The sequence below is a fragment of the Centroberyx gerrardi genome, chromosome 16 (assembly GCF_048128805.1).
Source record: "Centroberyx gerrardi isolate f3 chromosome 16, fCenGer3.hap1.cur.20231027, whole genome shotgun sequence".
NCBI lineage: Eukaryota > Metazoa > Chordata > Actinopteri > Beryciformes > Berycidae > Centroberyx > Centroberyx gerrardi.
The window spans coordinates 18742351-18765377 of record NC_136012.1 but is presented as its reverse complement, the minus strand read 5'-3'; the positions used below and the strand labels follow the sequence as shown (position 1 = coordinate 18765377).

Sequence of the window (23027 nt, the reverse complement as noted above, 5' to 3'; positions counted from 1 at the left end):
AAGGCAGCATGCACTTGAACCAGGTGCCTTCCTCTATGTATTTTTCCTGTTTACCGACTCGCTCGCCTGCTTGTTTGGATGTTTTCCTTTGGTCCCTAAAGTCAATACCTTCCTGTGGGCCGCGGCGCTCTCGCCTGACTTCACCGCTCTTTTCTGGCCACCGGACGTCATTAAAAGCCCCAGAATATCGACCAAGGGAAGTCTGATGGAGTCCAGTGTGCGGTGCATTGTTTTGAAACCATGCTGGTTTTCGGCTTTTGCTATTTCTGGAGCCGCAGATTGCCTCCTGCATGTCAACTGTATTCAACTGTAAGAAGTAGCTATTTTCCACCTACGCCTCCATCGCTAAATAAAACAATGACATTTCCAAGGACTTCCTTTAAGTATAAATTAATTTCCTGTCTCTGAAGTGACAACCTTCTCACTGACTGAAATACTGGAATGTTATGCAAACTGCTGTGCGAACTAACTACATTTCATGCTTGTCAGAAATAAATACCGTGTTGTGAATGGTGGTGTATCGGAATTATTGATGTTAACGAATAAATAATATTAAACAATGAAGTCATCCGTGCCAGAATGGCAGACTGTCAAACGGGCGCTGAGCCCTGAGTTTCTCTTGAATGTTTTTCTGGCATGTCCGCTCTTTGTCTTCAGTGCAACGCTCTGCTATCAGATGGGGGAGCGCAGCGAATCCTCCAGATATCCACCGACATTTCTTGGCCCGTCTCCCGATGGCTCGCTTGACCTCAGGTTGTGGTATTGCTCAGATGTGGCGCGCTCAGACTCAATATCTGTGTCAGTGATTGGTCCTTTATAGTGTGACCTTTGCTTTAACGCGTTATCAGACACACAATAGACCCCAGACTGCACATTCACATGCACACACTATCACCACATACACACACACACACACGCGCACACACACAAATACACACACCTCCGTCTGTGTTTGCTTACACACCCCAAAGCTCCACTTTCATCCAGACCCGAGATAAACACTCAATGATAAAGAAGGAACAGTTTAGAGAGGAATCAGCAGAACTCTCCAGAATTGCTGACTGCCACTGACTGCTAACATACACACACACACACACACACACACTCCAACCCTTTATCAGCCCTTTATCGATTGAAACTTGCCACTCTAACTCTCATCTACTGTACTCTCGACAGATATGTTCGCTCCCCTCTCCCGCAACAAGTCGAGTTATTCCCTCAGCGGTTTGGAATTTGCCGCTCTGGGAGACAAATGGAGGCGCAGCAAGTCTCCCCGGTGAGCGTCTCCAGCCCCGGGGTTTTGGAACGAGACTCTGTCACCCCACACCAAGCATGCACTGCTCACTGTTATCACCCTGTACTCTGCCAAGCATGCCAGCACCTCACTAGCTGCACTTGGATCAACCGGCGTCTCTCAACCAGCTAGAATGACGGCCCTCGTCCTTGACAGGGCCGGGGGTTGAGCTATAGCTTGTTGGAAATGCTGGTATCAAGTATTCACAGCAAAACACACTGCAAAACATGTCCATCTTAAGTGATTTAGTGTTATATTCAGCCTTCAAATCTTATTTTTCTTAAAACAAGAGAAAAATTCTGACTCCACTTGTTTCCAATGCAGTTTCACTTCTTTCAGGGATTTTCTAGAAACACGTGTCAATATCCTGAAACAAGTCAGAATAAGGCAGATCGCTGCACTACTATCAAGAAAATGACACTTGATTCAACAAAATTCTTGAAACAAGTTGATTTGCATTGGAAACAAGTGAAATTATCTCACCCCACTGGCAGATTTTTTCACTTACTTACTCAATAATAGACTAAATGACTTGTTAAGATGGAGATTTTTTGCCGTGTTTAAAAAGTATTGAAGATCGCCTGCAGGGGAGAAACTGCTCAGAACTTTGCCTTTTCCTCTCAAATGGCTGTGGTGATTGCACACTGGCTACATTCTCTGTGAAACCCACAGTAGATCTCATTTCCCAAAGTCAGTCCTATATTGTGGTTTGTATTATGGTCAAACAAACCCAAAATACTGTGTTTTCAACCTCTTCTAACCATTGCATTTACCACAGGACTATCCTACAGCTGAAATGGTTTCTGTGGTCAATATCCCATTGATATTTCATCACTGAGCTGTTCCTGTGATTTTCAGAGAGAGTTTCAGAGATTTTTGGGTTATTCCAGGCTGCTTTGGCTCTCGGAGGTTATCTCAGGCTGCCCTGATTTAAGGTACAGTATGTTTTCACCAAATGCAACACTTTTTAGTTATGAATTCTTAATAGCAAAACCTCTCAAAGGATCATGAATTCCTCCACCAAATACCTTTTGATGTATTACGATACCAAGCTCCTACTCCACAGTGTATTTATACAGTAGATATTTATGAGGGCCTACGGTCTATGGCCTTCACTGAATGTAACAGATTGCATGTGATGGGCCTGTCAGGGAAAATAATTCAACCGTGCCACAAAGTTCTGCAAATTGCCTTAACTATGCTATCTCATAACCTAAAGTCGATTACATTATTGAAGACAGACTTGAGAAATGGCAGACTCTCTCCATTTGTTCCCCCAGAGCCGCACACGCAGGTTTACTGTAAAATGTGATACCTCTTCATTAATCCTGCTGATTGGAGCGCAGCCCAGTAGGATATGCAGTTTGAGGGCCGACTGCATGGCTGAAGTGTGTGTGTGTGTGTGTGTGTGTGTGTGTGTATCTGTCTGTGTTGTTATGAGTAAGTGTGCATGTACTTTTACATCTTAACACATCTGTGTGTCTGTGCATTCTAAGTGCGGCGTCGGCGCCTCGGGACCCAAACCCCTCCACCTCTTCAGTGTGTGTGTGTGTGTGTGTGTGAGTGTGCGAAGTGAGCGCCAAAGGAGAAGTCTTGCATCTATCTCGTCTGACAGCTCCCGACCTTCTCCTAATCCCTGTATTTCTCCCTATCTCACTCCACATTACCTCACACATACATACACATACACACGGACAGCAGGCATGTGACCCACCGCTGCATCAAAGCCAGGCGGCTCATTCATCTGCGGCTGAATTGACAGGCAATAGCGCTCGGGACTCCATCATCCGCTACCGGCTAAAGTCTGGTGCCAGTCTATCTGCATTCCAACCACAACGTCCTTCAATCCCTCTCATATTGTCTCCTCATCTAGATTTGGTGACTGATGTGCAATTTAATTTGCTTTCATTGGTTTGGGAAAGGAGACATTCCACTATGAATTATTTTTGTTGGATTTCAACAATGATTTCCCTTTCTTCAACTGTCAATGTCAAGATCTCTTTAGCTTGGCCGTATACCATGTGGAGAAACACATCCTGAAAGCGGTATACGACTGTGCAGTGAATACGTCAGCACCACACTGCACAGAAGAGTTTTTTACAGCAGCTATAACTCTCCTGGTGGTTGCTACCACAGATAGGTGTTACTCCTGTTCTATCTGTGAATCTCTGGCTCCAAACCTTTGTCTCCCAGCCACATCTGATTTACTGCATGTTATCCTCCGCTTCCCCTATCTCTCTAAGCAATCTGGTTTCACTTGGGCTCCCAGCTCTATTTAAGAGCACTTTGTCAACACAATGAGAGGAGGAGATATTCCCTCCCAGCTGAAGCGCCCAAAATTATGTATTGTGTTGCAAAGAAAGGGAAGACTTATTCTATACAGTTGGTGCTGAAATCTCCTAATGCCTTCAAGATGTTGGGATCGGGTCGATGCTTTATGGTGCAGATGAAAAGAAGTTGTATTTTTCCAAATGCAGCACAATGCCATCACTGTTAATTTCAAATGCTGGCTGAAAATTGCACCGTTTTGTAGTCTATTCTCAAAATAGAGCGCACTCCCAACCTTTCTGAGCAGTTATAATCTTGGAAGGGAGAAAATGTGCGTCAAGCCATGCCAATATGCTGAACAGTTGTAATCTAGGGGAAGTAGCCAGATTTGTAATCTGCTTCCCCGGGCCGCTGGAGTGGCACAGCAAACAAAGGCGGCTGGAAGATTGGAAGTGTGTGACCCCAAAGTGGCCAGTTGCTGTTTACTTTATACAGAGACTGACGGCTGCGTACAAGACTGCAGCGTGTATACGTGACTGAGGTCACAAAACCACCGTACCACTGCATCAACAGCTCAGACCAGGAGCGCTTTTTCCATCTGTATATTTATGGGCTCTCTGTATCCCAGTTTGTCTCCAACTTCCCTCATTCTCTCTCTCTTAAATATGGCATGTTTCCTGCTGCTACCTATTGTCTCTAGGAAGGACTAGGAGGGATTTGGTGGTTGGCGTCCGCTGTCTGTAGTAATATAACTGATTTATACCCAGTTGACAACCCTAAAAATCCTCAGCCACCATTATGGTCACTTTAAAAATATCATCCACTCCGCAGAGATATAGAGGAATGTGCATCACAGCCACAATATATACCAACGATCCCAAGGCAGTGGAGGGAACACCCAGGTTGAATGCCCTCGATGGTTTACTGTACCCTAATACTTAATGTTCAAACCATTCTCTTCATTAAACTTAACTGCTTTGGTTTACAGTATGTTGGGTATGCATTGACTTGGAGAACACAAAGCAAGAAATCTTTCATCTAAGCATTGGCAGATGTAATTATTTCATGCTCATCTGAGTCTAATTCCACCCCTCCTCTCACTCTTGTCTTCATGTTAATTCAGCAGCATGGACGTGAAGCCGGTCATCAGCTGGTCTTGGTGGTGGTTTTCAGGGAGCGTCCATGTTAGGCCTCCTGTCTGCCCTGCCCTCCCCTCTGCCTCAGCTCCTCTCTGACTCACACACCGAACACTGTTGCCAGGGCTACCATTTATTAATATTGGTCCATAACTTTGAGCCTCACCACCGAGCTACAATGAGGCTGATGGCTGATACAGCCACCGAATCCCCTGACACACACAAACACACACACACACACACACACTCACACACACACACACACACATTATGTCCACTAGAGATGCAGACTGTGGATGAGTGCATCTACAAGAGCGAGGGTTTTAATGAGAAACAGGGTGTTCACTGAGGCTGGAGGAAGGACTGGAACCGGGATAAGTTGGTCACTAGCGACCCCTTCTGGTCATGTAGTTCACTCTTCCTGTTTCTTACCTCGCCCTGCCCAGTTCACCACTGTCAATCAATAAACCACACAGTGCAAGGCTGTGGCCAGTGTGTGTGAGGTGAGCTGATCCAAAGACAGAACAAGAAACAAGGAGCTGAAGATCTTATAAGACTAACTTAATCATGTTTTTATGTATTGATTAATTCATTTCAGCTCACTCCTTTTTGGCCCTGCTTAAAGGTCTACAGTGTGTTTTTCCACAGTACTGTGCTTACATCATCATTTACTTCTGCTATTACTGTGTAACTAAAAATACATTTTTACTGAGAACTTTTCCATGTACTGGAAGTTATGTGCTAGCAATTTATGCTTCCAGCAAGTTGAAAATATAATAATTGTGTTAGGAATATGTTGCATGAACACTATTTCTTCAGTGATGCTCACACACACACACATGCGCACGCACACACACATACACACAGAGAGAGAGAGAGAGGGAGAGAGAGAGAGAGAGATCAGAGAGAGAGGATCACTGTTGGTGACCAATTACTGTTGGTTAATTGATTATTAATTTCTTGTTACATGCTTTGGCATTATTGTTTGTTTGTAAACTGGCATGCCAATAAAGCACATTAAATTGGATTGAATTGAAATTGAGAGAGAGAGAGAGAGAGAGAGAGAAGCTGCATGAAATAATGACTATGGAGCAAATACTCCCCCACCTGGTCAAAAGGTGTCACTGACTGCCAATGTATGGTTCACCATTTTGAAAGAGCTGTCTACATCAACAGTTTATAACCGAGGAAGTTCTGATTACAAGGTTACATAATACTTTTTATTACTGCTCCATCTATGGCCCTGTGTGTTCTGTGTGTTTTACCATGTAGGAATTATGCAAACTAAACCAGTTTTAAGACCTATTGGTTTTATTGACCCATATGGAGCTTCCCATATTCCATACACAACAACAGATGGTGGCCAAACATTAACAGCTGCATATCATACCTGCCTGTCCCTTCCTTAATGCAGGCTACTTTGGTCCAAGGTCAAAGTACGGCAGGCTTGACTGGGCTCATTGTTAACTTCATATCTCTCAACGAGTGTGGTCATGATAATATGCTAATATGCTAAATAAAAGAAGCAGCACCTTAAAACGTTCTCTAGAAACCGTGCTGGTCCTGAGTGTAGTCCTCATTTATTCAGCTTTTCTTTTCTTTTTTCCATTGAATTCTAAGAACACTTCTCACTTCCTCATTTGTTAATATTTGCTGCTTGTATACTGGTAATCTAGGAAGTGAAGCGTATTCTGCTGAAGTGCTGACTGTCAGTTGTTCTGATAAAAGCATCAGTACAGTTTATTTTAGGAATATAGCTGTTGATCATGATCACATATGAACTTGTGTACATCAAAGCTGCACCCCAGGCCTTATTCCCCTTTATCTTCTTCATATAGGAGAGTTATGAATTGGTTTTTAAATCAATTTGTATCTATGTTCCTAGTAAATATGACGTGTTGAGCTATATATCATTTGGTTTCAATAGCTTTAAATCATGTAGATGTTGGCTACTAAATCTGCTCTTTTACAGCGTGGCTGTCACATAGACATCAGAATTCAAGAATCCAAGTTTGTGTATTTGTATACACACACACACACACACACACACACACAGAGAGAGAGGAATGTGGAAACACACACGCACAGGTTTCTCAAGCACACAACCTGTATTGAGCTATATATCATTTGGTTTCAGTAGCTTTGCTAAATCATGTGGATGTTGGCTACTAAATCTGCTCTTTTACAGCGTGGCTGTCACATGTCGACTCGACAAATTTTTTTTTGTACAAACCCATGGCCTATCACTGAATCTGATCATGTAATGTTCAATATAAGTCCAACTAAATGTCTGGGTCACTTTTTTCTAGTAATACAATGTGTGAGCAGTAACAGCAGTGTTTCCGCTGCAGCAATAGATGGATTTATGCTTTTCTGTTACTGTAAATCTTCATGTCAAGCCCCTCCAGAAGCCATGGACAATGTTCAGGAAGTCCTGTTATACACACAGGATACCCACAGCTTGCCCTTTTAAACAAATACAGACACCACAGATTATACATCTTCATATAGTACAAGTCATTTTTAAGCAATACAAAACAGGTATTTTAAGGTCATTATTAAATAAAAAAAATCACCTGATTATCCCTGAATGTTCATAAAACGCAGAAATACCCTTGAGTTTACGTCTAAAAGTAAAACTTAAAGGATTTTTAATTAATGGGTGAGCCAAGCTAATCTTACAATGCAAGGTGAAATGAAGGGGTCGGTTTAAAATTAATAGAGGTTTGATATATGACCACCATTACAGTTATTTCTTCTCCTCTTCATAGACTTCAAGGCCCACAGAGACCTCTGTAATTTGCTAAGCTATGGTCCTGTTGCACTCTTTCTATAACCTTAATTTAAAATGAAATTACGTAAAAGAAACTACTTTGTAATCACTATATTTTTCTGTTGTATCCCAGTCTATGTCTATTATTTCAGCACTGTATTCTGAGGCTCTGCTGTGTTTACCAAGGGTTTTGAAGTCATGATGAAATGTGTTTATAAAGGTGTTACCTAATAGACATTTCTTCCTATCTCAGGCAATTGCAATCTTCATAAAATCACATGTTGCATTATGCATCTCTCTGCCTCACCACATTTCAATAAACCAGAAGTAACAGATCCTTCTCATTCTCCACGGAGGTTTTGCGGTTGCTATGCAGTAATTGGCCGGGGATCTTATGACTACCCAGAATCCGGTCTGTTCATATGTTTAAACACACACTGACGTATCTCTGCTCTAATAAGTCTCCTGGTCATACACTCTCCCTTCTCCTCTCCTCCTCCTCCTCCTCTCCTCCTCCTCCTCCTCCTCCTCCTCGTCCTCGTCCTCTTCGTCCTCCTCCTCTTTACCCAGCGGCATCATACTTGGCTTGCATACAAGGACATAAAAATACAGGCAGCAAACATTTTCTGTGGAAAGCTCTGAGGGATTTCCAGGAGTTTTGCCTAAAATGTGTGAATCTTCACACATAGACTCATGCATATACTCGGGCGTGCATACATTTGCATGCAGGCAAACACACAAACATGAAAAAATACAGCACATGCCCACAGACAAATACTGAGGAACAATCACATTTGAATGCACCCATGCTGTATGTATACAGCCTTGTCCATATTTTACAGCATACAGTATACTGGCTGTACACAAGGGGCCTTGGCAACTCTTATCTTATAATAATAATTCAAATAAGAACAGTAAGAGAACATTTGCATAAGAACTGAACAGCTGAGCAGGAGACCCTTCGCTGAAGTCCCGTCTCCTCTTCACAGTTGCGTTGCCGTGCTGCTAAGACAGTTGAGCAACTCAGGCAACATGCCGGGGGAAAACAGCTAGGTGGTCAAAAGTGGCTTGACACATTGTATTTTATGGCAGGGAGCAAAGAAATTGTTCTCAGCCGGAGATCCACCCCCAAAGCCACTGCACATGATTCCTATCAGAGGGCCGCTGTGAGTGGAGATAGTGAGAGAGAGAGAGAGAGAGAGAGAGAGAGAGAGAGAGAGAGGACGGACACAGTCACACACTTACTCTACCAGACACCCACACACATTTTCTCACTGAACACCCACACACTCTTTCTCACATACGCTGCATAAACATTGGAGCACCTGCTTTGTTGCCATTCTGTCTGTGGATTCGCTCGCGACAGGCTGCTGGTGCCAAGATGCCCTCCTATGGCTGGCTGTTGGCTCTGTCCGTTGCAGCTCTGGCAGGTAAAAGTTCCTCTTTATACTCACTATAGTTGATCTGTCTTTGTTAGTAAGTCTCATGTGTCTGCTCTCTGTTTAAGGACTTTTATTGACCTGCAGCAATTATCAATATTTCCACGTTTATAATAATGAAAGAGGCTGAAATGCTGGGGAAACGTAAAAAAAAAAGATATCTGACACTTTATGATAGGACCGGGTACAGTCTAATTGCATATATTTAAAATGCTCCCTCCATACAAATCTGTGTGCATGTTGCCTCATGAACAAGACTCATACTGTTGCTTGCAAAGGGGGCATAAGAAATTGCCATCTGCTCTTCCCATGCCTGTTGGTTTATTCATTTGGATTTCTTTGCATAAAATTTGTCTGTGATTGAGTCTTATGGGAATGACAGTTCTGTTCAATAACCGTGTCTGTTTTCATGTTGGACGGAGCATCCATGAGCATGAACATGATTGAATTACAGTATCTTGATTGATTGTGTCTTTGATGTTTTTTTGCATGGCGGCTCTCTCTGGTCTCTGCAGACAGAGGTTGTTCATCATCCTTCAGTTTGATTGACCACTGACATTTGTCCTTAGACGTCCTAAGCTTTAAGCTGCATTGATTTTTTTTTTTAAAAATTCCAAAGTTGGTTCTGCTAGTCACAATGTCAAAAAAGATAAACACATGATAAGTTGCCAAATGAGAGCGGCACTTTACTCAGATCTGAGAATGTGCTTACACAGCTCAGCTCTGCCACTTCAATGTGTCATTTTCCAATGTCTCTTCCTCATGCTTTTCACATTTCAGGAAACAGTATTGCTGCTGTTGCAGAAGGGAGAGCTGAGAGGAACTGCTCAGCGGTCCCACCGGTAGGATCACTGTGATCTTGACACTGGATGATACTTCATATGCAACAATTATTTACTTGTTACAGTGAAAAAGTCAGCTTTGTACTCCACTGTTTTATGTGGCGCTTTATCATAAAAATGACTTTATGATAAAAAATACAAAAAATGACAAGAAATTCCATGTTTGTCTATCAAGAAACGTTGCATGTTGTTTCAATACACTTTTTACTACAGTTAATGATTACTGTACATGTGCTACAGTTAATGATTACAATGGGAGATACACAAAAGGGATGATTCAGCAGTTTTACAGGTTTTAATTAAATCTGAAGACTCTTCCCAATGTGTGTGTGTGTGTGTGTGTGTGTGTGTGTGTGTCACAGTACCTCCCCAGCACAGCGGTCAATACCACTGTCAGACTGCAGGCCCTCAGAGCGGCAATGAGTCTCCTAGAAATCTCTGCCTACATCATTCCTGGCACTGATGCTCACCTGGTATGTCTGCTGTCCTACATGTCCATCATAATTAATTCAGCAGGGTTTAAAGCATGTTTGTGTGTGTGTGTGTGTGTGTGTGTGTGTGAATGGGTGTGTGTATATGTGTGTGTCTGTTTGAGTGTTTGTGCATATGCCTGGGTTATTCTGCCAGGGTCCCTAAGGCAAGCAAGCTTTATGGGAGTATTTGAGTGTGTGTGTGTGTGTGCGTGTGTGTGTGTGTGTGTGACGCTGAACTAGTCTGTGTCTCTGACAGAGTGAGTACATTGCACCACGCGATGCTAGGATGGCCTTCATGACCGGCTTCACAGGCTCCGCAGGTACATCTGCCTCTCGCTTGTTCCGCCTCCTCTTCCTCCTCTCCCTCCTCTTCTTCCTCTTCCTCCTCTCCCTTCTCTTCCTCCTTGTCTTCCTCCTCCTCTTCATGACTCTGCTCCCTGAGAACTGCGGTCACGCAGCTCCTCTGCTCTCATCCCTCCTCCTCATCGTAGGCTACAACCTGCTGCACATTAATTTGGCTTCATCGGCTCTCATTCACTGCGTCATTGCGTCCCGTCTTTCATCAGTATTCTCACTGGCAGAGTCACTGGTGAGCAACTGGTGAATCGGCGGTGTGTTGTATGAGACAGCGCACACCAACAGTGGAGAGCAGAACAGATAATCATAGCTATTGTACTTCTACACTCAGCTGTTGTGTAGATGAAAGGATTAACAGGACCAATCACTCTCCAAAGGCCTTATTTTTTCCATTGAGAATACATAGACTGGCTACAGCTCACCAGGCCAAACTTCCAAAGGTGCTGGAGGAACAATAAAGTCTATAAAGAAAGGAGATAGTTTCTGCCCACTGTAAAAAAAAACACACACAACACATTTATCATTTCTGTGTGAACCTCTATTGAGAATCTGACATGCCAGCTTTGTATACCAGCAGATATTCAGCCATTGTTACTGGACTGTGCCTTTGTCACGTTAAGATACAACAGTGGAATGACAATGTACGGGATGACAAGCTCGTATATTATACATCCACCGCGCATTGCTGGGCTGCTGCCTGCGCTTCCTCTGTGTTTTTCTTAACCTTGCTTGTTTCGCACACCCGTTACATTTTTCACGATTAGCTGGCCCATCACGCGCTGTAATAAGTCAACTCTGACATTTACAGTCGTTTGTAATTCAGTGTCAACACTGGCCCCGCCATGACGCAGCTGTTGTCCCCCCTCCCCAGGCACTGCTGTAGTTACTCAGACCAAGGCCACGCTGTGGACAGACAGCCGCTACTGGGTTCAAGCTGAGAGACAGATGGACTGCAACTGGGAGCTGGAAAAAGAAGGTGGGATGCTCATAATGTTATTAGTTAGGACAACGTGGTAAACACGGGCCAGTATCAAATATTTATGGTATGATGATCTTGCCCTATTATCATGGTATTTACTTTATAAAAATTGTACTAAAACAAAGTAAAGTCACTTCAGTGCGTGTTTTGTATTACAAAAATACTTTAAAGACAGAACAATCAATGCTGACCTTCGCACATTTGTACTGTGTAGACAATAATGAACACATAGCAGATTTTGTTCTAAAGGGGCAATAAGAAATCTATTAATTTTATCGACATCCATTGGCGACCAAGGCATCGCATCAATATCGACAGATCTCTGGCACAGCTTATGCTGGCCTGTAATTGGCATAAATAATAAAGTCGCATTTTCACAATGGAGACAAGTAGGCTAATTAGAGCAAGGATCAATCAGAAAGGTCTAGTGGAGAGACAATATATCACAATGTAAAACACTATAATAATAATACTGCTTTGTCATTAGCTTTTTTGGCTTGAGAACAAAATTTCTTGTGACAGTTCATTCACTCATAGCACCGTCCAATGTCATTTCAGTGGAAAATGTGAGTGGGGGTTAAGATGAGGTGTTGCCCTTGCTAAACAGAGAGTACGGGCCGGAAAGTGAGTTTTGAAAGCGAGAAATCTCAGAGCCTGGCAAAGTAATTGTTGAGTCACTGGTATTGACCAACAACCCTATCAAACCCCTGCAGATGATTGATGGACATTTTGTGCTCTGGGATAGTAAAAATCGTACTTATTGCACCTTTAAACCTTCACATTTAGATTAGTTTGTACATTACTTAAACATGTTGTTTTCTGGATCATGATAGTGAAACCGGTATATCAGTCCAATCTTACAATCCACATTTTGTAACAAAGCAATCCCTGCTGATTTGATAGATACATTATGATTTATATATGTTGTTCCAATGCACCATAATATTCATAGCAGCAGCACAGGTAGGGCCTTCTTAATCTGTACTGTCACATCCTTTAAACTCAGTAATGGCTTGATACAGTCTGTCATGTGTGATGTTCCCCAGTGTCCGTCAGCAGCGTGGCAGACTGGCTAATCTCTGAGGTTCCACAGGGCGGCGAGATCGGCTTTGATCCCTTCCTCTTCTCCCTCAGTAAGTCGGCCCGGCCCCATTCGCCATCCTGTCAGTCCAGTTTATCGTCAATAAAGCGCTCACCCAAGTAGATGGAAAAGTATTGATGCGGCCTCCAGACGCCATGCAGACTGTTTACTTGTGATTGATTCAGTTCGCTGTGTGTAATCATCTGCAATTTCCTCCATTAGAAACGCAGGAGGACTACAGCGCCAACCTGGCACCGAGCAATCGCACCCTCAGGTCCATCCCTGATAACCTGGTGGACGGCGGGTGGACGGACAGAGATCCCATCCCGCCTGACAACCTCACCCGCCTGCCAGACCGAGTCATACGTGTGTTTGCTTGTGTGTGTGTGTGTGTGTGTGTGTATGAGTGTGTGTCTGTTCACACACAGTAGTCTGATGGTCTGCCAGTGTGGTGCCCTTTATCTGTGAGGCTGATAAATACCTGCAAACTAGCCAGAAAGCAATAAGCACACCACAAACACAGCCATAAAAAGAGCCGATTCATGTTTTTATTGCTGCTTGTCAAATCGAGTCATAACTTTGAGGGATACAATGGAAAAGGCACCAGATAAGGAAGTTCTCTGTAGCCTAGCTATAGAGGCCTTTTTAGTCTTATCATTGTCAGAGAGTAGGTAAATGGAGAGGATCATAAAGCTAATGGTGAGTGTGTGTGTGTGTGTGTGTGTGTGTGCGTGTGTGTGCGTGCGTGTGTGTGTGTGTGTGTGTGTGTCCACAGAAAGGACCTGGCAGATAAAGGTGGAGCACATACGGAGTCAGATGAGGGACAATCCTTACCAGCCCACTGCCCTTTTACTGTCAGCACTGGATGAAACTGCCTGTAAGAAACTCAAACTTTGCAGTTAATACATGGTGCCAAAGAACCTGTAAAAACATATTTGAATAAATCAGCTATTAGTTCACGTTCACGTTCATTTATCGATATAGCTCTTCATCACAAGCACGTCTAAATGACTTTAACGTAGCTTGTAGTGTTGCTGATTTAGGAAATTAAGCTTCTTCTACTGTTGAATTCATTGTAAGACGCGCTGGATACGAGCATCAGTTAAATGCCTAATAGTTAAATGTAAATCTATTCATTACAATTCCTTGTATATGTGCCTTGGAGGACATTCAGTTTTGTCTCCTCAAAACGCAAGAAGTGTGAGTTTTAGGATAGAATTGCAGGTTATAGAATTACTGTCTAATGTGAAGGGTTGGGGAGTTGTAATAGGATTACAGTAATCTGATTGACAGACATGGTAACTGTAATCCAACACGATTAATGACAAAAATATAAGAATGAGATTACACATGCTTTTGAAAAATAGGTAACTGCTTGTAGGATTACCTCAGAATTTGTTCAATATTTAATAAAATATTTTAAAAATTCAATTTAAAAAAAAAGAATAGTTGATAGTGGTTTCAGAAGACGATAATAACATTATTAAAACTATTCAACTGGAATTATATGTCCATTCAACTTTATAGTCTATGGGTTTTGAAGGCAAAGTAACCCAAGACTTATTAAACGCAATCAGATTGCATAACTGAGTTTGAGTAAACCATCTTATAATTGCAACTTGAATCAGGCAATCAGTAATGCATATTGGATTATCAGTTCCCACTCTGTAAATGAATAGCAAATTATTCAAAAGCAAACAACCACACAACCCACTTGGTGCATTGTTGGAGTCACACAGCACAATCCTAACTACATACACTCACTGACTTGTGACTTATGACTTATTTCAGAATTAGTGCGTCTCTTTTCAATGACAGAAGCCCACAGAAAGTCATGTATTGCAGACACAAGCATCAGACACCAGCAGTGGGTCTCGGCTCAGACGGATCCAGTAGATCATGTAAATGGGTGTGTGAGCTGCTGCTGATAGCCAGCGGTTGTGTGTTTTCTCTCAGGGTTGTTCAATATGCGTGGAAACGACATCCCATACAACCCCTTCTTCTACTCCTACACACTGCTGACAATGGATGAGATCTGGCAAGTCCATTTTTTACAGAGATTTCATGTGAACGTTGTTGACAGTTATGTTACAGTCACGTCTTCCTTACTTCTCTGCTCCTGTCTCTCTCACCTCCCCTGAAAACCTAAAACACAAGCCCATGTTTAATGCTTTTAAATTAGATAGTTTTAAATTAAATAGTGCTCAATGTTTTCAGTATGTACTGTCCATTGCTTTTGCTTGTCTTTAAGATCCACAGTGGAAATAATTCTGATTTTTCCGTGTTTTTATTCTTGAAGGTTTCATTCCAGGCTGTTTTTTCTTTTTCTTAGGTGCATTTGTATGAACAACTTGTTGTATTTTAACTCATATATCAATTTAATCTTATTTAATCTTATCTAATCTAACCTACATCTCTTCCCCTCCCTTTCCCAGGCTCTTTTTACACATTGACAGAGTGACAGAGGATATGAAGGCGTACCTGAACGCCTCCTGTAACCAGTCCCTCTGTGTCCAGTTGAAAAGCTATGACAGCGTGCGATCCTCCCTCGAGGGGTATGTGGACAAGCCCGGGGTAAAAGTGTGGATCGGTACAGAGTACACCAACTACGCGCTTTATGAGCTGATCACACAGGTAATGACAGCAGTGGAACAAAGAGATTTCATCAAAGCTATACTCATATACTCATACAATATTCACTCACATTATGATCTGGAAGAGCTTAATTTGTAGATGAAAATTACGCTTTCTAGAATTCAAAATGCTGGTCTGTTAAGTTTACAAGTCTAAAAAGGCTTTAACAGCACCAAACACATGTAAAACTCTTTTATAGTTGTCACATGCTGTCAGTTCTTATGTCAAAAGGTCAAGGCAAGAAAATTCAGCGTCAAAAAACAATATACTTACTTTTCACTTTTCACCTGGGGCCACCATACTTATTATTATTATTGGCCTTTAACATGTAAATATTTTTATATCGACAAAATCTAATATTCAATCTGTATTCTACCATTAAAGGGGTTATTTTCATCAGCAGTAGGACATTTTCTGTGCATAAAAAGCAGTGGAAAAGGAAAACTACGATTAGATTACATTCATGTTCACATAAAAGGCGAGATTAGGGGTGCCAGGGGGGGTGCAGTGATTAGGGAGTCCATCAGCAAACTTCTGCCCTGCTGAAGTGTCCTTGAGCAAGACACTGAATCCCAACCAGCTGCAGGGAAACTCCTCTGTGAATTACAATGTGCTCTGACCTCTCTATTGTTGCGGCGGGCAAGGAAAAAGACAATTTCCCCCCAGGAATAGATAAAGAATGACATTATTTTTTACATTATTATTATTATTATTATTATTCATTGCCTCCCTCTCTCTCTCTCTCTCTCTCTCTCTCTCTCTCTCTCTCTCTCTCTCATGCAGGATAAGCTAGTGACCAGCTCCTACTCTCCTGTGTTGACGACTAAAGCGGTGAAAGACGAGACTGAGCAACGTATCCTGAAGGACGCTCACGTATGTCATCCACACACACACACACACACACACACACACACACACACACACACACACACACAAATATACACATGCACACACACTCACACACAGTTACGAACAGCTCTAAAGGAAATGCTTTCAGTGGCCGTATTTATGAAGCTATAAAGTTGCCAGTGCCTTCCTCTGTCTGAGAGCTTTCTCACCCAGCGGTTCACTAATCGATCCTCGCTCTCAACATGGTGGGACTTTTATGAGTGGAGGCATATTGTCTGTTGTAAGTTTTCATTGGCTAACTTTACATGCGCACAATAATACGACTATTGCCAATACTGCGATTAAAGCAATAGTCTGATTAGGTCGTTTACATGGTTGTAAAACTAACAACTCCCCCATAATAATCCTGTTTACATTCTTTTTGATTATGCAGAGAGAATTGTGGAAATGGGATTTTTTTTTCTTGTTTTGGATAAAAAAAATAACTTGTTTTCTGTCCCACCACTATCAAATTTAACCAAAACAATAGCTAGAGCACTTGAGTGAGTCCTATTCATAGTATTCTGTTACATCACCTCACAGCCATCTTGGTGGGAAAATAACAGGTGATTGTAATAAATTAACAGGTGATTATAATCAAAGGACAGCCAAGGACAGCCAAGGAAAGCCCTGGCAATGCATGTGACATCATGGGAATACTATGAATACACAGCTTGATACATGTATTACCCTGCCCAGTGTTTTCTGTATTCAACAGATCCCAGGACGACAAGCTGTTACCTTGGTGACAGCTAACGGGGATCCTAATAAACTAAACTAAACTAAACAGCCTTGTAACATGTGAATTTTCAATACTTGCCAATAAATTTAGTGTTGTTTTGTTTGATGCTGAGTTTAGCTGAGACCTCTGTGCGTCATTCTGGCTGTGTGCAGGTGAGGGATGCGGTGGCGGTCATCCAGCTGCTGATGTGGCTGGAGAAGGCCGTGCCCGAGGGGAAGGAGACGGAGCTGACGGCGGCGCACTACGTCAACGAGCGTCGCAGGTGAGCGCGCACCCAGAAAACACCAGAGGGAGGAGAACTGATGTATTTGGCTCAAGAAGACGTTCTGCTACTGCGCCTCAATTAAATTACACAAGTCAGAGAATCAATACTCGTCTAGAGAATGACTCAACTACTGTAAAAATAAATTAGATTTATGTATCAGTTATGGGGGGATTACGGTAAATCCAGAATAGCTGTTTGACTGTAAGTGCCAGATCTCATTGTATTCACTACTTTAATGTCTAAAAATAAAGTAAAAATAGAGAGCCAAATAAACTTCAATAAAATAGTAGAGTTTGCCAGCTAATACAAACGTTATTGTAGCAAACAGAATGACAGCAGAGGCCCGAGCTTTGAGACGATCTCTGCAAGTGGACCCAATGCTGCTCTTGCCCATTACAGGTAAGCTGAATTAAAATCCTTCCACTTCTTGTTGACTTCACCTTTTTTGCTTTTATCATGTGTAACTAGGTCATTCAGTTTTCTCCATAGTGAGTTACCAGTATCCCAGAGGTATACTGCTGCTGTTTTGTCTTGATTTCTGTGTTGCAGCCCCACAAACGAAACCAACCGGAAGCTGACGGTTAATGAGATGTACCTGGTGGACTCTGGTGGCCAGTATCTGTGAGTAAATATACTCTGGTCACAGACCAACTCTAGTTTCGCCTTAAGTCATGAGCATTTAAAATGAGTCAACCTTTCTCTCACTACTATTAGAGATGGCACCACTGACATCACTCGGACAGTTCACTGGGGAACCCCCACAGCAATGGAAAGGGTACAACTTTTGATATATTATTCAAAATGCTACCATCTGAAGGGATTTTTTTTTCTATAACATTGAAACAGCATGATGGCCAATCATCTAGCATAGCAGATGTTTAGCATTTGTTTTCTCTTCTTTTGTAAAATGAGTATCATGTCCTTGGAATTCATCTATATTGGTATTATGGTATAAGTCAGTAAATCCTGTAAAATTCTTTGCATAATAAGTTGAATGCCACACAATCCAAAATATTCCTTTAAATACCATTTCCACATGTCTCGTTGCATAGGAGGCCTTCACTCGAGTGCTCATGGGAAACATTGAGATATCTCGAACCATATTTCCCTCAGGGACACGAGGTGGGTATGAAACACATCCGTGAAAGTTCAAAATCAGATATAAACTCTGATTTAACCCTAAAACCTTCTCCATTTCACCACTAGAGAGCCCTGTTTCTCCACTTGCCATGACTGAATGATCATTTTCTGCTCTTACTGAAGCAGGGATGGATGTTTACCATCTGCAGCAGGATGTTTGAGTCAAAGCTCTCTATATGGCTTTTGTTTATCAACAGGTGTCAACATGGAGATGCTGGGTCGCCGGGCATTGTGGGAGGTGGGCTTGAACTACGGCCACGGCACGGGTCATGGTGTAGGAAACTACTTCGGAGTTCATGAGTGTAGGACCACTTTTATTTTTCCTAGGTTTTGGGAATTATATGATCTCATATCGAAAGTTAACTTTCTATTCTGCTTTTTAACCACTTCATCTGCATACATGAACACAATTCAAAGTCAAAATCCACCCTACTAAAACAATTCAAACACAGACTTCAATAATCAGTGATGTCAAAAAGCAATACAATCTGAAGCCAAACAATTGATGATGCATGGGAGGCTGTGTGAGACTTTACATCAAATTGAACTTCACTGCACTGTGGCGCTAATAGCTGAGAGCCAGAAAATGAATAACCTGGCAATCAATTTGGATTTGCATGCACACATTTCATTTCTCCATGCAATCCCCTCGCACTCACCTTGCTTGACAAAAAGGAGCAGAAAACCCCGACTCAGCTTACGAGAATGAGCTTCAGGGAGATGAGAGGAATTGGTGAAGTGAAATTGAAAGGAACAATCATAACAAGCCATGCCATCTTTTTAAAAAAAAAATTGAACATACAATATTCATCCTTTACACTCTTTATCAGGAATTGCAAAGCCACATCATGCTACCTAGCTGGAAAATATGATAAATGTGGGCGTAAGACACAGTTTGTAATATTCATGCAATGGATAATAGCGTTGTTAGAGTGTAAAAATACTTGTTCATGCACATAAATCAAATCAAATATACATGAAATGTGTTTGAGGGCAGATTTTCACCTTTATATAACCATGTTCTGTAATTGGTATTGTTGTAATATTGTAATATTGTGATTTTTCCAGGGCCAGTTGGCTTTCAGAGTAACAACATTCCTTTCAGAGCCGGCATGTTCACCTCTATAGGTGAGGCTTCATCAGAACAATTCACATCCCAAGAGATAAACCCCACATCTCCCCTTTTTTATGCTAAGCCCGTTTAAGGGAATTGAACATTACATTTAGTACTTTCTCCTGTTTCAGATGCGAGCGTGTTTTTAGCAAAGTGTGAAAAATAACAATCTGATGATATCTTTCTCTCAGAACCAGGATATTACAAGGAGAATGATTTTGGGATCCGGATTGAAGATGTTGCTGTGATCGTACCTGTCCAGACAAAGGTAGATAAGCCATTAGCGGGATGAATAGATGGACCGGTTGACCAAATCATTATTATTGATAATTGCTGATCTTGTTTTTGAAGCGTGATATCAGTCATTTAACATCATGTCATGGTGAATGATTTCTGGCTCTATGTGTTTTTCTTCCCCTCAGTACAGTAACAACTACCTGACCTTTGACACGGTGTCACTGGTTCCATATGACAGAAAGCTGATTGACACCTCTCTCCTTAGCGCTGAACAGGTAAGAAATATCTTGGTGCATAATTAAAGAAGTTAATAGCAGTTTCACTTTCATGGGCTTGGAATTACATTTATTTGATGGAGATACTAAAAAGCACCCAAAAGAGTAAATGCCCGGTAGCGTGACTGTAAGATAAGCTGTTGCCTCCCCCCAAGAGACGTTCAGTTCCTTTTTCATTTGTAAATACATGCAGATCTAAGAAAACATGACGTCGAACTGGTTATTTCATCTTCCTGACACACAAATGTTGGTTTCCTCTTAAAAAATCCCCTTTACATGACTTTCTTCAGATTTAAGATTTTTTCTGCTACTCAGAGGTCAAGACTCTCTTTTAGAAAACAAAACCACGTGTGAAATCGACTGCAGCTGCTATGTTTTGTCAGCTCAGTTAAAGAGAAACCTAGCAGAACTACCACTACCAGTCAAAAGTCTGGACACACCTGATTGAACACGCTGTTTCTCATTGTCTTAAAGCCATTTTGATCTGAAGGCTTATGCTTAAATGCTTGAAATTTGTTTCTTAGACAAATATAAATAGTGAAGTTGATGCCTATGTATGAATTTCTTTCCAAAGTCTTTGCCTTTCCATCAAGGCAAAGGGCGGCTACTTTAAAGAATCTAAAATATAAGATAGTTTTGATTTGTTTAACACTTCACTGCATAATTTCATTTGTGTTTTTTCATAGTTCTGATGTCTTGACTATTATTCTAAAATGTGGGAAATAGTAAAAATAAAGAAAAATGTAGTGTGTCCAAACTTTTGACTGGTGCCCTTCTCTCCCTGTAGCTGCAGTGGCTGAACAGATACTACACGACCATCCGGAAGGTGATGGGTCCGGAGCTGGACAGGCAGAAGCTGCCGAAGGAGAAGCAGTGGATGCTCAGGAACACGGAGCCCTTCCTGCAGGCCGGATCCTCCGCGTCCGTCTGCTCCTTCTCACTGACCCTCGCCGCTTTGGCCACCGCTCTCCTCCACAACATCGTCTGAACAGCCACACCCCCCCCCCCCCCACACACCCCCATCTCTCTATTTCTCTCAGTCCGTTTCTATCACAGCAGAGTTGCACACTAATGTAACCCTATGCAGTCTCTACTGACAACAATGCAACTAAACCAGGTTGAGAGATGCACTGGAATTTTACCATTTAGCTCTTTTTTTTTGTTTTAATGGATATTTTTGTTTGATCTTTTAATTGGGTAGGTAAATGTTTGCTTTTGTTGTGTTGAACGTTTACAAAATGATTTTTTGTTTTTTTTGTTTCAGTTTTTTAGTTTTTAAATTGGATATTTGTATGACCTGCTGAAAGGGGCTTTTGCCAGTTGGCAATGCAATATAATTTCTATTTTATTAAAGTAATGCTCTTTTAAAGCCATAGACTCAATTTACTTGAGGATTACAGACTGTTTATTTTTATTAATCATAACCCCACAACAATACAATTCCTTTTTTTGTTTTGTTTAAGTAGTTTAAAGTAGTAAGTTTTATTAGTGAAAAGTGATAACATAAAACTGACAGATAAATAACAGAGGGTTATATACAAAACATAGTGTGTACATTAAATGTTGATATTAAAAGGGATTATAGTTATGGGTGACAAATGGGAAGAAGCACATAGAGCAGAGGCACACAAACACAAGACAATTACATTAATATAAACATGAATATCTTGACCGGAAAAGGGAGAGTATGGTTTACATATGACTTGGGTAGATATAGTATCAGATATTCAATGTAATACAATTCCTAATTCCCACAAAAACAACATTAGTCCTCCACTTTCAGCCTTGGTAATTTCTTATCACCAAAATGACGCCTGACAATGGCAGATAATTGGGGTCATCATTACATGCTGAGACCAAACAGCAGTCAGCTTGCCATGTGTGAACAGATCTTGTGGTTCCGTTGTGCCACATGTGAAGAGCTCATGCCAGCAGAAGGCCGGTTGCCTGGCAACTATTCTGTCAGAGCGGCTTGGAGGTGTGAATGTTTCCCATCATGCCTCACCCTGCATCTGCATGCTCATGGTCTAACAAGCCTATACAGCTGAAAATAAGTTTTTTACACAGACAGTCAGATGGTGTTTAATACTTATGGTGTCATATCGGGGGAAAGTTATGTTAGAGTCAAGACGGCTTTTTAGAAATGGCAAATTCACCCATATCCGGCTTGCGTAGTCGGTGTTGAGGTAAAGAGGCCTCAAAAAGAGGAACAATAATATGATTCTTGATGTTGAAAATATGAGATCATTGTTCTGTGTGAGCGAAACAGCTTCTTCCACATTACATTGTTTGCGTAGTTACTGTAAAACATTTGCATCTTTATGTGTAGTATGTGTGTGAGTATCAAAACCATCCATGTCCCTAACAGCTGTGTGTGTGTCATCTCCAGTAATTAATGCCCCCCTATAGGCTTCAATGAACCTCCAGTGAAATCAAAACCTTGCACAACTTTTTTCCTCATAATTTTGTCCCTCTGAGATCTGTAGAAAGATTAGCTTGTTGCCACCCTTCGATAGAGAGAGCGACAGGAAACAAAAATAGGGCATCCTCTTATCATGTGGTTTTCTACCACACCAAAATAACAAGCTAAATTCAACTTACCTTCTACTTCCCTCTTTTCTTACTAATGCTTGCCTTGTCTCTACTTGTACATGCAAAAATATGTACATTTCTATGGGTCACTCAAGTTGTTTTCTGCTTATTTGTCTATTTTTGGTTGTTACTATAATGTGAACATGGGTTTCTGAATCGCCCTGCATCTCATTTTTACTGTCTCAGAAACCACTTTTCCTATATATACATCCACAGTTGGATGTGCTAGCCTGTCTGACCATTGATTCATCTGCCAGTTTATGATTTTGGTATATAGCTTGGGCAGGCCTCCGCTGCAGCTGCCACAAAGCCGTTGCTGAGTTTCTAAATATGTCATCATTACATGTCTTTCACTTCTGCACCTCAGTTCCAATACGAAATAGGTGTTCATATGAGAAGTATGACTAAATAACAATCTGAGAGATCAAAAACCATCTTGTTGTTCGGACGAACTGAACGACCCATGACCACACAAAGCTGGTTGACAAAAACAAGAGC

The 23027-nt window shown here is 41.6% G+C and overlaps 1 protein-coding gene across 1 annotated transcript; it reads left to right on the top strand.

Moving 5' to 3' along the window:
• Window positions 1-8852: 8852 nt before the first annotated feature.
• xpnpep2 (X-prolyl aminopeptidase (aminopeptidase P) 2, membrane-bound) lies at window positions 8853-21303 on the top strand. Its single transcript, XM_071916187.2, has 21 exons — window positions 8853-8901; window positions 9691-9752; window positions 10115-10225; window positions 10482-10545; window positions 11454-11558; window positions 12608-12694; window positions 12865-13008; window positions 13418-13519; window positions 14599-14680; window positions 15078-15276; window positions 16060-16149; window positions 17059-17168; window positions 17493-17570; window positions 17721-17792; window positions 17886-17946; window positions 18224-18293; window positions 18509-18613; window positions 19380-19439; window positions 19617-19693; window positions 19848-19937; window positions 20725-21303. The coding sequence occupies exons 1-21, from the start codon at window positions 8853-8855 to the stop codon at window positions 20923-20925; spliced, it is 2019 nt and encodes a 672-aa protein (XP_071772288.2). The 3' UTR covers window positions 20926-21303.
• The last annotated feature ends 1724 nt before the right edge of the window (window positions 21304-23027 follow it).